The sequence below is a fragment of the Falco cherrug genome, chromosome 15 (assembly GCF_023634085.1).
Source record: "Falco cherrug isolate bFalChe1 chromosome 15, bFalChe1.pri, whole genome shotgun sequence".
Classification (NCBI taxonomy): domain Eukaryota; kingdom Metazoa; phylum Chordata; class Aves; order Falconiformes; family Falconidae; genus Falco; species Falco cherrug.
Window position 1 is genome coordinate 1,660,759 of NC_073711.1, and position 14,435 is coordinate 1,675,193.

At 53.0% G+C, this 14,435-nt stretch overlaps 1 protein-coding gene across 1 annotated transcript; it reads left to right on the top strand.

The window, feature by feature from the left end:
• Positions 1–687: 687 nt before the first annotated feature.
• On the top strand, positions 688–14,164 carry LOC102049302 (endothelin receptor type B-like). Its single transcript, XM_005441954.3, has 8 exons — positions 688–992; positions 4,259–4,786; positions 7,890–8,002; positions 8,465–8,669; positions 9,379–9,528; positions 10,291–10,424; positions 11,082–11,190; positions 12,085–14,164. The coding sequence occupies exons 1-8, from the start codon at positions 984–986 to the stop codon at positions 12,232–12,234; spliced, it is 1,398 nt and encodes a 465-aa protein (XP_005442011.2). The 5' UTR covers positions 688–983; the 3' UTR covers positions 12,235–14,164.
• Positions 14,165–14,435: the final 271 nt, after the last annotated feature.

Sequence of the window (14,435 nt, forward strand, 5' to 3'; positions counted from 1 at the left end):
ATCAAAAGCAGGTGGTGAGCAGAGAGCAGCCTCCGAGCAGGACCACGTCCAGAGCGTGGGCTGGGTGCGTGGCTGGTGGGGGAGGCTGGTGTGACCTTACGGCAGCACCAGTGCCTCAGCCACCAAGCGTTCTGCCCTGCACCTGCGGCAGCTGGATGCTGCTCTTCAGGCAGTTCAGGATGCTCAGAAACCACAGCAAAATGAAAACAGAGCTGGCATGTTAGAAGGCACCAGTGGAACTTCTTGTAGGTGGAAGCATGGTCTGAAACCTGTTCCCAGCCTGTTTCAGCAGTAGACCAGGGCTCGGGGAGACTGTGGTGGGGGGAAAGTGAGGCTCGTCCTGGCCAACATATACCCTGCTAGAAGGGGGACCACAGGTCCCCTCTGCCTCGCTGGCAGTACTCATCTTGCTCCTGAACATTTCCTCAAAAGCCCCAGGTGGAGCAGCTGGCTTTGTACCCCCTGGGCACAGCAGGCTTTCCTGTCTCTTTTCCCCAAAGGTGGTGGGGGCTGCAGCTCCCTTCACCAAAGCACAGCCACGGGGCTCCTCCAAGCCCGTCACTGCGATGTGCCGAGCAGGCACGCTGCTCTGTGGTCAGCAGCCCTCCCCCACCTCCCTCCCTCCGCCTCAAGCTTTATTTGTTTATTATTTTCACCTCCTTCGCAGCGCTGTCCTGCGTTTCTCCTGCTTCGCCCTCCTCCTACATCCCTGTCCCGCGCTTTGCCTATTGGTTGCAGGGGCTGCGCTCGGGGGGAGCCCAGTCATTTTCTATATAACCAACCACTCCATTCAGAGAGACCTCAGCAAGTCACGAGAGGGGAGAAACATTCCCCTGAGCACGAGCCCACACACACGACCAACTCCAGGATCTACAGCACTGCAGTTCTCCAGGGCCTGCAGGACATGCCCAGCTGCCCGTGCACTGGGAAGGAGCCGTGAGAGGGGAAGAAACTGATCCCAGGAGCATCCAGAGTCTGTGGCCATGAGGAAGGTAACTTAACTCCGATGAAAAGCTTTGCTGTTCCATGCACTAGCCTGCAGACAAAATGATTTCTTGCTTCAGGGTAAGTCTTTGCATGTTTTCCAGGTTGCCCCCAAGGGCCCCCACTCTGGGGGAGGCGTTGAAGGGACCGTGGTGGTGCCTGTGCCAGGGCCAACAGGTGGGAAAGGAGAGGGTGCATGAGAAGAAATCCAGCACACCTCGGGGGCAGGGGGAAAAGATCCTTCTGCTTACAGACCGGGTTGGGTTCACGGCAGGGAAGCAGCTGGGGATGTGGTGTTGTCATCTGCCTTTCTCCTTTCCCCCACCTATGGCATTTTTGCTGCAAGAGATGTTTTTCTGCAGAAAAGGTCTGGTTTGCATTTGGCGAGGTTAGTCTGGCAGGAGAGTGCAAGCGGAGGTGCGTCTGCCTTGAGATGAGGATGCTGCCTGGGATGCGGTGGGCTCTCCTGGGCTCCCAGGCAAGAGGAGTCCCAAGCCCCCTGGCCCGTGCATGGCACCTTTCAGATGGGAGCAGGCTGTGCTGGGTTATAGCAATGGTTTTCAGGCTCATCCCCTCTCCAGGAATTATTCTCTGATGCGCATGTCATGACTGCAGTGGTTTCAGTTGTGATTTGGACGAAGCACAGCATAAGGGGCATTTCCACTTCCACACGCCTGAGCTATTTGCTAGCAGAAGAGCCCCAGCCGGGCAGGTGGGATGGGGATAGCCCCTTCAGGCACCAAGTCGCTTCCCCAAATCAGCAACATGAGCAAAGCTCAGAGGATTTGAGGTCAAGCAATGCTGGCTTTGGCTTCACACCTCTTGGGCACTGAACAAGCTTCCTCATGCTCCTGTGCCTCAGTTTCCCCTGCAATTGAGAAAGGGTTATGCTTTCAAGAACTCTGAGATGTGACAGGCATCACGGAGGGTGGGAAGTAAACAGGCTGTTGAACAGAAGAAAACAATGCTTCTCTTCTACTAAATTTCTGGATTTTAAGGCAAGACGGGGAAGAAGTGCTTTTTTTTTCCAGTGCTTTGCAGCTGTGCTGTGGAGGGGACGGGCAGGATCCAGTGAGCTGTGTCCTGTGATACTCACATGAGCTCTTCTGCCAAATACCCAGTGGCAGAACAGCCACCCCAGGCTCTGTAGTCCTGCTCCGGAGAGAGCAGATAAGAGCAGCCCACTGCTGTGGAGGGCACAGGACACAGCTTCCCAGGGATGGTCACCTCTCTGTCAGCTGCTCACTCAAGAGCCACCACGTTTCTCCAAGCCCCCAGACAGCCCTGGGCGGTAGAGGCTTGCTGTGCCATCCGAAGCTGCTCCCTGTGAGCTGCTCAGACTCTCAAGGATCCCGGGCAGGAATTCCGAGCTGGGTCTGCCCTCTCCTATGAGCTGCAATGCTGTGGGCATAGTGGGAAGGAGAGGAGGGCTTTGGTCAGGGCACCGACCCATGAGACAGCTGCCCCCGGTGTAGGTTGGGGCAGGACAGATTGCTGAGGACCTTAGCAGGGGTGCAGGCTGAAGTCCCTGCACCAAGTCAGAGCAGGAATTTGTGCTCAGGTCTCCAATGAGTCAGGTTTGCGCTCCTTCAGGTTATTTATCCTTTTTCTCCCTTTCTTTCTTCTCCCCACCTTCCCAACATAGCTGGGTGCCCAGGCACTTCCACAAAGCCTGGCGCTGAGGAGCGCACAGCTGTATCCAGAGAAGCCGTGGCTGTGCCTGGCAGGACTCGTGGTCAGCTTGGCCATGCCTTCCCAGAGTGGGGATGGCGTGTTTCCACCATACATGCATTGCTGGTCCTGGGGTCTCCCCAAGTCCTGGGCAGGGGAACCGTGCTACAACCTGGCAATGCCTTGGCTGAATGGGCCTGGGGAGCAGATCCCCGGGGTATGGCTGCTTTGGGCTCAGACCCCAACTCTGCCTGGTGCAGTCAGAGCAAAGGCTGGAGTCCCATCTCCAGTCCCAGGTAGGCACCCTGATCCCTGCCTAACCGCTTCTCTGGAGCAGAACACACCCCAGGGAAGCCCAAAAAGGCTCCTGTTCCTGCTCTAGGCACAGCAGTTTTTCCTCCCTTCAGAGCTGTAAAGTGTCAGAGTTTGAGAAACAAGTTCTTCAGCCACTTCGAACTAGGAGACCCCCGAGCTGTCCCTGCCTGTGGCACAGACAGTGCTGGGGCACAGACTGGCAGGGTGCTGACATCTCCCACTCACTCTCTAGGCTCACTTCCCACTGGGGGCCATATCTGGATCACCTGGAAGCCCCTTCCACAAATTCACATCATGCCAGAGCCCTACAGCCACCCTCAGCTCTCTGCTGTGGCTGTGGAGCAGCAGCTTAGCGAGCCCTGGCTGGAAGCATCGCCGGAGACTCGCACAGCGCACCCCGCTCGGGTGATATTTATTAGTGGTGCTCCAGCCCTGGTGAGCCTGAGAGACCTTTTGTCGTGCTCAGCAGTCAAAACTGCAAACTGCACAGGGAGATTTATATCCCCAAGTATTGGGTTGAATGGGCACAGTGGATCTGCAAAGGAAGTGGTTCAATTAACGACGATAAGGATGGGGAAGGAGGGACTCTACTGCTTGCACATAAATCGAAATAAGATATCAGGTATCAATACAGCATTTCTGGAAAAAAATCTTGTGACATTTTCCCATCATGGTTCCCAGCAAAACTGCACTGGGAAAAACTTTGCATTGAAAGATGGCATCTGGCAGCCCATAGGATCTGCTGAAGGGTGGGATGTCAGTGCAGCTCCGGCTTTCCCATGGCACAGACTGGAAGAAAAGGTCTGCTTGTCCTGTGGACACCCAGACAGGATTTGCAGGACTGCCCCGCTGTGCAGGCGTCAGCAGGGCAGGTGCCCCAAAACCGCTGGTTCAAACAGTCAGGAACTAGATGAGAAGTGTGGGGTGGGCATAAAAGAAAAGTCAGATTTGCCATGTGAGCAGCAATACCAAGGTCAGAAAGTGTAACGGCTGATTCAACACACGTGTTTGAGAAAAGGCAGGTGCCCTCATCTGCTGAAATACTGTGTAAGGGGCATAAGAGACTGTTTCCTTCTAGTTTGTTTATCGAACAGGCTTGTTCAATTTCAGCAGCAAAGACCCCCACCCACAGGGGTCAGCAGCTCCGACCAGATGGGATCTAATGTGGCATTATTTCTGGACACTGTGATGACAGACTTTCTCCAGGAATTCCTTTCTTTCAGTCTTGCCTTGTTCCTCCTTCCTCTGCTAACCGAGTTCTTGCCCTTGTCCCTTTCTCCACCTGCAGATCCCACCAAGACCAGAGCAAGGACGTCCCTCAAGCACGGTGAGGACTTCTGGCACCAACTTTGCCTTTCAATCCTCAATGACAAGAGTCCCAGCTCCCACCACTCTGGCCATTTTCCTGACTTGCCTCTTCTCTGGGGCACAGAGCCAGACCCCAAGGGCTTTTCAGGAGAGCACCAACCCCTTTGAGCTGCTCAGCCAGGAGCAGGCGTACAGCCTGGTCCAGCCAAGCCTGTTCCAGGACACCAGGCTGTCAAACCACTCGGAGACCCTCCCCAGGAGCACCAGCTCTGAGCCGCCCCTGCTGCCCGTGTGCGTGAAGCCTGCGGATATCAGACACATCTTCAAGTACATCAACACCATTGTGTCCTGCACCATCTTCATAGTAGGGATCATCGGGAACTCCACGCTCCTGAGGATCATTTACAAGAACAAGTGCATGAGGAATGGGCCGAATGTCCTCATTGCTAGCTTGGCACTCGGAGACCTCCTCTACATCCTCATTGCTTTGCCCATCAACGTATATAAGGTAGGCTCCATGCGCACCAGCGCTGCAGCAGTCTGGTGGTTGTGGGGATGGTGTCTGCTCCCACTTGCCTCGGTGCCCTGGGGAATATCAATCCTCTGCTCTTTATTACAGGCTCCATTTCTGCAAGGGAGGGTGTTTCTGCTCTCCAAAGGACGAGAAAAACAAACAAAAAGCTCAGAGTACATTCCTGGGAAAGCAGAGGTGTTCTCAGCTACAGCTGTGTTATGCGCACACACACATGCAAACACACAACCTTCCAGATCTTTTAAATCTGATCTAAAATCACATGAAAAGAATCGCTTGCAGTCTTCTGACATCACAACCTGGTGTTTATTTCAGCTCAGTTAATCAGCCTCAAGCAAATATCTTTTTTATTCCAGCTAAACATGAAGACTCACCCAGGAACAAGGAAGAGGGCTGTAATACAGAACAGGGGCTTCTTTCAGGAGGCACTGACCCCTAACTAGAGAGAAGAGGCACAACAGTATTAGGGTGACCTGAGCTCTGCGCGGTGCACCGGGGCAGAGGGGGCTGAGCAGATGCAGGCAGTAGACCTGAGACCCCAGTTAAGAGCAGAAGGTGTGTTACCACATCCATGAGATGCGTTTGGGCTGTTGCGGCTCTTTCTGGCCAACTGCTGGAGACACGTTTTGGTGGGCTGGAGCCAGAGGTTTCTATGAAGGGATGCTGGAGGGTGAAGGGCTTGGAGCTCAGTCAGATTTGTTTGTTAAAGGGAAGCTTTAGCCTGCGAAGTGGACATTGAGTGCCAGAGGGGTCCTGGACCAAGCAGGCTGGATGGCAGGGGGAGAAGGCAGAGAAATTCAAATCAGGAAGAAGGTGCATGTAATTTGACAGTGCGAACAACCAGATGTGGCTGGCGGGACGGTCTCAGATCACTGTGAATAGATACCCTTCAAGTGAAAAGTGACTGAAAACTATAAAGGTTTTTTAGCTCAAAACAAACAGGTTCTCCATGAGCCTGATGATCCCCGCTGTTACAAGAATATGGCTCCATGTAGAGGGTTTTACCCGTGCCAGAAAACAGAGTAGCTTGGGGTGAGCAGCACTGACCCAGGGGAGGGCTGCCCCCTTCACCCGTGGGGTACAGACCCTCTGCTTTCACCCACCGGGCCCCCTTTGCTTTGAATAAGGCACGATTTGTTCTGCCCAAGGCATGAGACAGTCTGGGGAAGGTGGCTGCAACACCGGCAGCTCTGCCGGGGGTCACTTTCCCCCTGCACCCACTGCACAGGCAGAGGCTGTGGAGGTCGCCCAACAAGCATGGCCATAGCTGAGCCCCTAAAAATTTTGAACAGCAAAGCCCCCCCAGTATTTGTCCCCAGTCAAACCCAAGGCAGGGAAGATTTGCATTTTAATCCTGCCTTTGCCACACTTGATGGGAGATGCACCATCTAGCCAGGGAAAGAATCTGGGTCGTGCAACGTGCATTTAACAAGAATGCACACTGTAACAGGCAACAGCAAAATATCTGGCAGACCTGCCTCCACGGGTTGCAAATACTTCTCCACTTTGGCGGATCTGGACTGCAGGGTCCATCTGTCATGTTTACATCACCCACAATATCAGGGCGGTTGGGTTGGTTTTAGCCTGGGTTCCCAAAGGAAAAAGGCTTGTACGACGGGACCGTGAGGACACGCGTCCAACAGCCCTTCCTTTCAGGATCTGTTTGCCCAGTTCTGATGCATTTCACAAGTCTCTGTTGTTGGAAGGCCCTATGTATCATAAAAAAAAAGGCATGTGGGACCAGGTGGAGGCTGTAGGAATGTCTCCGCTGAGGGAAGCTGGCAGATAAACCAGTGACAGGCTCAATACCCAGCTCTGCGTCCTGGTCAGCTGGGAACTGGGGTTGCACTGGGCTGTGCACTGGGCTGTGCAGAGTCCATGGCTTAGAACAAAAGCCTACAGGACACCTCCTGTTAGCACAGGCTGTGGCTTGGAGACACACTTGCTCATCTCTTGGAGCTACAACTAGCACAGCTTGCAGCTGACAGAAAGCAAAGTCAAGATATCTTGTCCAGGCTAAGGACAACATCTTGCATTGGTGTTGCATGCCTTGTAACAGGAAAACTGGGTCAAATCCAGGGTTGGGACTCCCTGTTCTGGTCATGTCTAAACTGACATTTCCTAACTGATGTTCAGGATTTCACCAGGCCACCTAAGCAACCCCACTCCCTTCTTCACCTCTCCTTTCCAGCCACCTTCAGGAGGAGAAATTTTCCCTTGTTTGAGAAGCCCAAACTGACTACGAGCAACTTGCCCCTAAGGGCAGCCCAGTTCCCGCACAGTGCGTCTCAGCAACACATGAGACGGGTTGACTCCCTGGGTGTGCAGAGCAAAGGAAAGGGTAGGGTCGGTCGGTTACCTTCACCTGAGACCCTGCTTTCCAGGAGAGCTTCTGGATTGATTTGTCTGGCTGCCGAGACCAAACTAAAGAGCTTGCCCAGGGGGATGGTTGTGAGTAGGAGGAACCTTAGGATGGGCTCCAGGTGCCATGGGGCTATAAGGGTTGTGAACGCAGGCTCACTCATCCTCATGAGTGAGGGGCCTGGACTTCTCCTGCCTTCAAGGCATCTTGTCCTCACCAACATCTTCTGCTTGCTCCAGCTGAGCTTGGGGCCACGGTGTATGTGTTCTATAAGGAACCTGAGTATGGTAGAATGTCAGAGTATGGTAAGGGCTTAAGACTTTGAAAGCCATCTGAAAGAAGCTGTCCTTGCTGGATTTTGGCTGTTACAGAGAATGACACCCCTTTTCCCTCTAAAAGCAACCCAAAGCCCATCGTGGTGTTTAGGATTCAAACATTCAAACCCACCCAGGGTCTGAAGTCAGGACCTGGTGTCTCCACCATCCTTCTGTCTATGTGTCAACTCACCTCACAACGAGCCCTTGGGGAAATGAAAGGTTCCCAGTGGATCACAAAATACTGGATAGCGCACACTGCATAATCCCAGCAGAGGTAACCTCAGAGTGCTTTCAGCTGCTCTCTGTGGGCTTCTCACACCTTGTGGGTAACCACCTGCCATTACGGGAAGCCGGACATGCTTTCCTGAAGCAGCCTGTTAACCCTGTGGTTCTTCCCCAGCTCTTGGCAAAGGACTGGCCCTTTGGTGTGCAGGTGTGCAAGCTGGTCCCCTTCATCCAGAAAGCCTCAGTGGGCATCACCGTCCTCAGCCTTTGTGCTCTCAGCATCGACAGGTAAGAAAGAGCTTCTACAGCGGCACAGCCCAGCCTGAGCCACCTCTGACTATAGCATGTCCCTCCACTGTAACCAGAAGGCAGACTGCAGGGTGGCTGGGTCCCAGGCCGGATTCAGAGATGGGGGCAGGGTGCTGGCATGTAGAGTTGAAATCCAACGGTAACTGACTCTGGTGACAGAGTTTAAATCCTGATGGAAAAAGTTGAGGGGAGGATGCTGATGTGCTGGGGTGCTGTGGGAGGGTGGCAGCTCCCCAATGGCAAGTAGACATTGGCCAAGGATAGCTACCATCACACCCATCCATGGAGCCCCTGTTGCTGATCTTTCCCATTCCACTGAAAGGGAAAGTTCAGGGGTGGAGGAGTAAGGTGTAAGGGAAAGGGCCTTTGGGGAAAACTCTAACCTGCACCTTCTTGGCCCCTTCCTGATGGTTGCTTCTCTCACTCCAATCACGTTGGCAGGTACCGAGCAGTGGCATCCTGGAGTCGGATCCAGGGGATAGGAATCCCCATGTGGAAGGCAGTGGAGGTGATGCTGATCTGGGCAGTGGCCATTGTGCTCGCAGTCCCTGAAGCTATAGCCTTTGACATGGTGGAGCTCAGCTACTGGGAACGACACCTGTGGGTGTGCATGCTTGCCTCCGAACAGAAATCCAGCTTCATGATGGTAGGTACTCCATCCCACCCCAGCTGCAGTGCATGGGAGAGGGAGGCACGGGCAACCAGGGCATCCTCCCTCCTTGATCAGAGTGTTAGATGCTTCTGTAGATGGCTTCTTCTAGCCATCAGGGTGAACACCAGGAGAGCACTTTCAGAGAAAGCACAGAATACCCAATGCTGCAGTGACACGGGGCAGACTTGCCTTGAATATGGGGCCAGAAATCAGGCAGCTGCTCCTCAAGGTGTGTCATGTCTTCACCATCCACATCAGAAAATCATGACACATCTTTGGAAGCTTCGGAACCTGCCACGCTGTCACAGCAGGCCAAAAAGCATCTCCATAACCAGTCTGCATGGGTAACCTCGATCACAGGGTCAGCTAAGGGTGAGCAAGGGAATGAAGACACTTACAGAGCAGCAGAACTTATCCCACTGCGTCTACCAAATCAGCTCCTCGGAACTGTTTCTTGCACAAGAGCGCCAGACTGGACTGGCAGCCAGACATAAACCAGTCTTTACTTCTTTAGGTCAAACACGTGCACCAGCCTTGGGGGAGGGTAATCCCATGTGCACTTAGTGCAGGAGCTGTTACACTTTCACACATCAGAAGTGTCTGATACAGGCCAGCGTCGGTGTCAGGGACCGGGTCAGTTCATGCCCCAGTTACTCCCCCACCCCATTCTCCAGTTCCCAGTTGCTCTTTCTTTTGCATGCAGTTCTACCGGGATGTGAAGGACTGGTGGCTTTTTGGCTTCTATTTCTGCCTCCCCTTGGTATGCACTGGCATCTTCTACAGCCTCATGTCATGCGAGATGTTGAGCAAGAGAAATGGCATGAGAATTGCTCTGAATGACCACATGAAACGGGTAAGAAACAAGGAAGGCAGGCACCCTGGTATTCCCCGAATGGGAGGGAGTGCTGTCCAAGGGGAGAAGACCTACCTGTCCCTGTAAAGGACACGTACGAGCTGACATAGCCTCTCAGTGGTCAACAGCTATTGGCACACTGATGCAGATGCATGGATTAAACCAGGGAGATGGGCCTTCAGCTCTACAACCTCCAGTCTCAGGGACAACCCAAACCACCAGCGTTATGGCCATGGATCAGCTCGGTTCTTGATTTCTCATGGTCATTTATCTCTGGCAGTGCTGCACCAGCCCAGATCACGCCAAAGGCTGCATGTGCTGTATCACAGATAAGGGGTGCAGGGCAAAGAATGGTTTACGGTCCCCTCCCACACTTTGCAGAATGATCCCCTGAGGCAGACCAGCTGGCTGTCACAATAATACAGTGTGAAGGGTGGATGGAGGGGGGCCCCATGTCCCAGGGAATGTCACCCCAGCAAAGTCACCAGGAGCAATGTTGGGAAGAGGCATTAAAAGAGTCTGGTCCATGTTGTGCTGCTGATACCCTACCCCTTTCTGCAGCCTGTATCTCAGAGTCCTCCTCATGATGCAGAATTTGGGACCTGCAGGTTGTGCTTTGGACTCAAAAGGGGCACCCTGCTGTTATCAGATTACAGAAATAGAAGGGCTCTTGCTCAGCCTGGGGAGATGGTACTTTGCTCCACCTGCTCCCCCATGCTCAGCCACACCATCCCTTCTCTCCTGCCCACCTTCTCTTCGTAGCGCCGGGAGGTGGCCAAGACCGTGTTCTGCCTCGTGGTGATCTTTGCACTCTGCTGGCTGCCGCTCCACCTCAGCCGCATCCTCAAAAAGACCATCTATGACCAGACGGACCCCAACAGATGTGAACTGCTCAGGTAGGGGCAGCAGCAGAAGGGCACTGAGCTGGGACCCCCGGCGGGCACCGGCTGAGGCTCCGCTGGGCTCAATGCAGGCTGCCAGAGCTGCCTTCTGAACACCTTGTTGCAACAGCTCCTTTTCTAGGTGACATTGCTCTCCTGGTAGGCACATAGAAAGGGTGTGGGGGACCGTAAGAAAGGAAAAACATTAAATTTTGAAATGTCTCTATAAAGCTTTGGGTTAAAGAGTGCTCCTGGTCAAAGAAACATTCCCTGCAGGGCTAAAGGGACTGCAGCACTTCTGAAGGCTTTGCACGCTTTCTGCCATGTGGTAGGTGCCCATCTTTGCCTCTCCTTTTTACCCATCATGCTAAAATCCAGTTCAGGCCAGGCGCTGCTACTGTGCTTCAGTTTGAGAACATTAAAGTCACCAGGGGAGATCAGATCTCACACTTCTGGCTTCCTCAGGAAATGCTCCTCGCACTGGAGAAAGTGGTGGGCTCCTGCAGAGGGGACTGCCTTGGGCTCACGTCTATGTTATCAGTCACCGAGTGGCTCTCCGTGGGAGCAGGTTCCTGGGCCAGGCAGTTTGCAGACAGTTTGGAAACCCTCTCTCAGATGTCCACTCAGTGGGCTTCCAATATGTCCACCCTCTTTTCTCCCCTCCCGCCTCAGTTTCCTCCTAGTGATGGATTACTTCGGGATCAACATGGCCTCCCTCAACTCCTGCATCAACCCTGTGGCTCTTTACTTCGTCAGTCGGAAATTCAAGAACTGCTTCCAGGTAGGGTGAACCCCTCCAGAGCTCCTGGCTATGGTGACCATCCCCAGACACCAGTCGCAGGGACACAAGCCCCACGGACCAGTTGCCCCCATTGCAGTGGACTTCTGAGCTTACGAGATGAGGGGAAAGGTGGAGAGGGTTTGGCAAAGACATCCAGCAAGCAGTGGCAGAGACAGGTCTGGACCTCGCAGCTCCTGGCTCCCGGACAAATTCCCCACCAGGGACATGCTGGGGCCGCCAGCAGCGCACAGCGTTCCCCTATTTGCTCATATACATTTGATTTGCTCATATATAATTTGATCTTATTTCTCCTCCCAAATTTTCCCTCGGCCAGGTGCCTCTCCTCCCAGCTCCCAGTTCACTAGATGTCTCTGCCCTGCTATGGGGAGGCTTTTGCCAGTGCAGGACCTAGGACAAGCCAAAAAAGTCCCTGTTCTGGATCAGAAGCATCCCCACAAACCATCAGATCAGGGACTGGGGCTGCTTTAAACTTTGAGGCCAAGTTATTCAGATATAATTTTCAGGAGCAGTGGAGCCCTGAGAAAGGAAGGGAATGGGATAGGATGGGATGGGGTGGGGAAGGAGTCATCTCCCAGCTGCTGTAGCAAAAAGAAGAGTTGAGCCCAGCTAAGCATTACCTGCGTTTTCTGTCCCCTGAGGACAAGAAAACACAACTGCAAAAGGTACCCAAGGTTTTGGTATCTTCATTTCCAATCCATACCAGCCTGCTCCCACCAGATCTGCAGGACAGCAAGGCTCAGAAGTGCAGGCTGCGATCCCCAGCCTGGCACTGCGCAGGTTGACTTGCTGACATCAGTAAGGGAATATTTCCCCCTCTTCTACCCTGTAGCCCATGCTTGTAACCTCTTCCTCCACCTTCTTGTCTCCTCACAGTCCTGCCTGTGCTGCTGGTGCCAGCGACCTGCTCTGAGCATCACACCGACAGATGAGAAGGGCTCTGTTGGGAAGTGGAAAGCCAACGGGCAGGAGCTTGGGCTGGACCAGAGCAGCTCCCGCTTGAGTAATAAGTACAGCTCTTCCTAAAGCCATGCCACCCGTGGGGCCGAGAGGAGAAGGCACCATGCCACTCCGTTGCTCTCACATGGCCATCTCCTGGCTGGGCCTGAATCGTTTTTGCCTTCGTGTCGTAACCCACCTGGAAGGAGCTGCAGCATTTCATGGACCCCTGAGACTAGCGCTGAACCACACCGATCCATCCTCTGGTCTGAGTCGTCTCTGGAGGAGGGGGAAGGGGATTCAGATCCTTATAGGATATTTCACTTCCTTGCAGGAAAACCAAGTGACTTATGGCCATTTGTCTTGGGTGGAAACATGGGGTGGGGAGATGTGTGTGGAAAGGGAAGGAAGGTTGAGATGTGGTCACTTTGAGATGGATGTGGGATGAGGAGGAGAGGGAGAAGACCATGAGTGAAAATTTCCAGCTGAAAAAGCCAAAGAAAGGCTTTGATAACATCCCTTATCATCTCCCTCTGCTGCTGGGACAGTTTGTCTTTGGGCAGAGCCAGGATAAGTTCCAGGCACCATCCATGTCTGGTAGACCATCAATGGTGTGATATCTCCTCCTGTTCATGGTAGGGAGAGGTGGGCAGTACTTGGCTTCATTGTGTGACCAACCTGACTGGGGGAGCCCCAAAAGCCCCCCCTTCTCTTCACCTTTTCCTGGGAAATCCAGCCCAGGCTCCCCACCCAGGAATGATGTTCACCCCACCTGTGTATGGCACGAGAAAACGGTTGTGTGGGACCGCAGGGCTGTGGCTTAGGGGATCGGCTATCCCTGCTAGAAGCTAGTGGCAGCATCCAGCCAAACCATCAGCTCCTGCTCCCCCCTCCAGGCGAGCTCAGGGCGCCGTTGCTGGCTCAAGGGGAAGTCTGTAAGCCCAGGAAAGGGAAGGCAGAAATGGCTCAAATTTGGGTGAGGCTGGGACCAAGGAACCAGCCTCCACCTTTCCAGCTCCCTGCGTAAACTGGAAGCAGCTAATTCTGCTGGATATAGGATGCAGGGGAGAGGATCCAGATCTGCCCTTCCAGAAGAGCATCCAGCCTTGATCCGTGGTCTTCAGCAGCTGCAAAGTCCACCGCCTCCTTAAGCCACTGGCTCCTGGGAGGGGGATCGCCTGGAAGACCACGGCTCTGAAGGGAAAACAGGGGTGCCCTGCATTTTAATGACTGTAGCTCATGTTCCGCCTGCCAACAAGGCTGAGCTCCAACAGGGCAGTGGGGCTGGACCCCAATGTGCCTTGGCCACAGCACCATGACACCAAGGTTCATGCCATTTCTAAGGGGGACAGAGATGCTCATCCTCATGGTCAGACTAAGGTGGAAAAGGCAATGGGGAAAGTCCAATCTCAACCGAATGAGCCGCTACAGCTAACTGAAATATGGCAAAGAGCTTCCACAAATTTACTATTTAAAGTAATGAATCCCCGAGTGCTTTTCCAGCATGTTTTTCCAAAAAGTCATGCTTGCATCTCTTGCCAAAACTTTAAGAAAACCTGTATGAGAAAGTTTTAGTCACCAAGCTTTTGATGATTTTTCCTGGGGTTTTTTTTCCTTCTCTCTTTTACCTCTCTCCCTTTCTTCTTTCCCTTTCTCATCTTGTCATGAGGGAAAAAAAAAAAAAAAAACAGAGAGAGGAAAAAGGAAGAGAAAAGACCTGCAAATAAAGCAAAACACTTGCCAGGTGTCGGTGGTTTTTTAGCTTAGCTTTCACTGAAATGCAAATATTTTACAAACAAATTACATTTCTGAAAGACAAAAGGGTTTCGACAAAAACAGAAAGCGAGCAATATCTAGACTACCATGTTTTCCATAAACTTACCTACCTACTGTAGAGTTGTCTGTATCAATTCCACAGCGCTGCTGCTGTGCTTTGCCCTACAGCTGGCTGCATTTTGTTGGTGGACAGATGAAGTCAACAGAGAAAATTGATAAAGACTGAAGCATTCCCTGCAGACATCTTAGCAGAAGGATATTTTTTAATGATTGTGCTTATACAAAAAAATCTGAATTCTATGTATTTCTGTATTTGTCCACATTTACAGGCAAATGGATTCTGTGACTTCAACACCTCATACCACTCCAAGGACGTAGCAGTGGGTAAGCCAGTGGCACACCAAGCCTAATGCAATGTCTCACTCACACCCTGCCCTACCGCAAATTGTGGCAAATTCAGCTCCAGGTAGCCCAGCTCCCCGGCAGCCTCCTGCCAGGACAAGGCTGGCCCC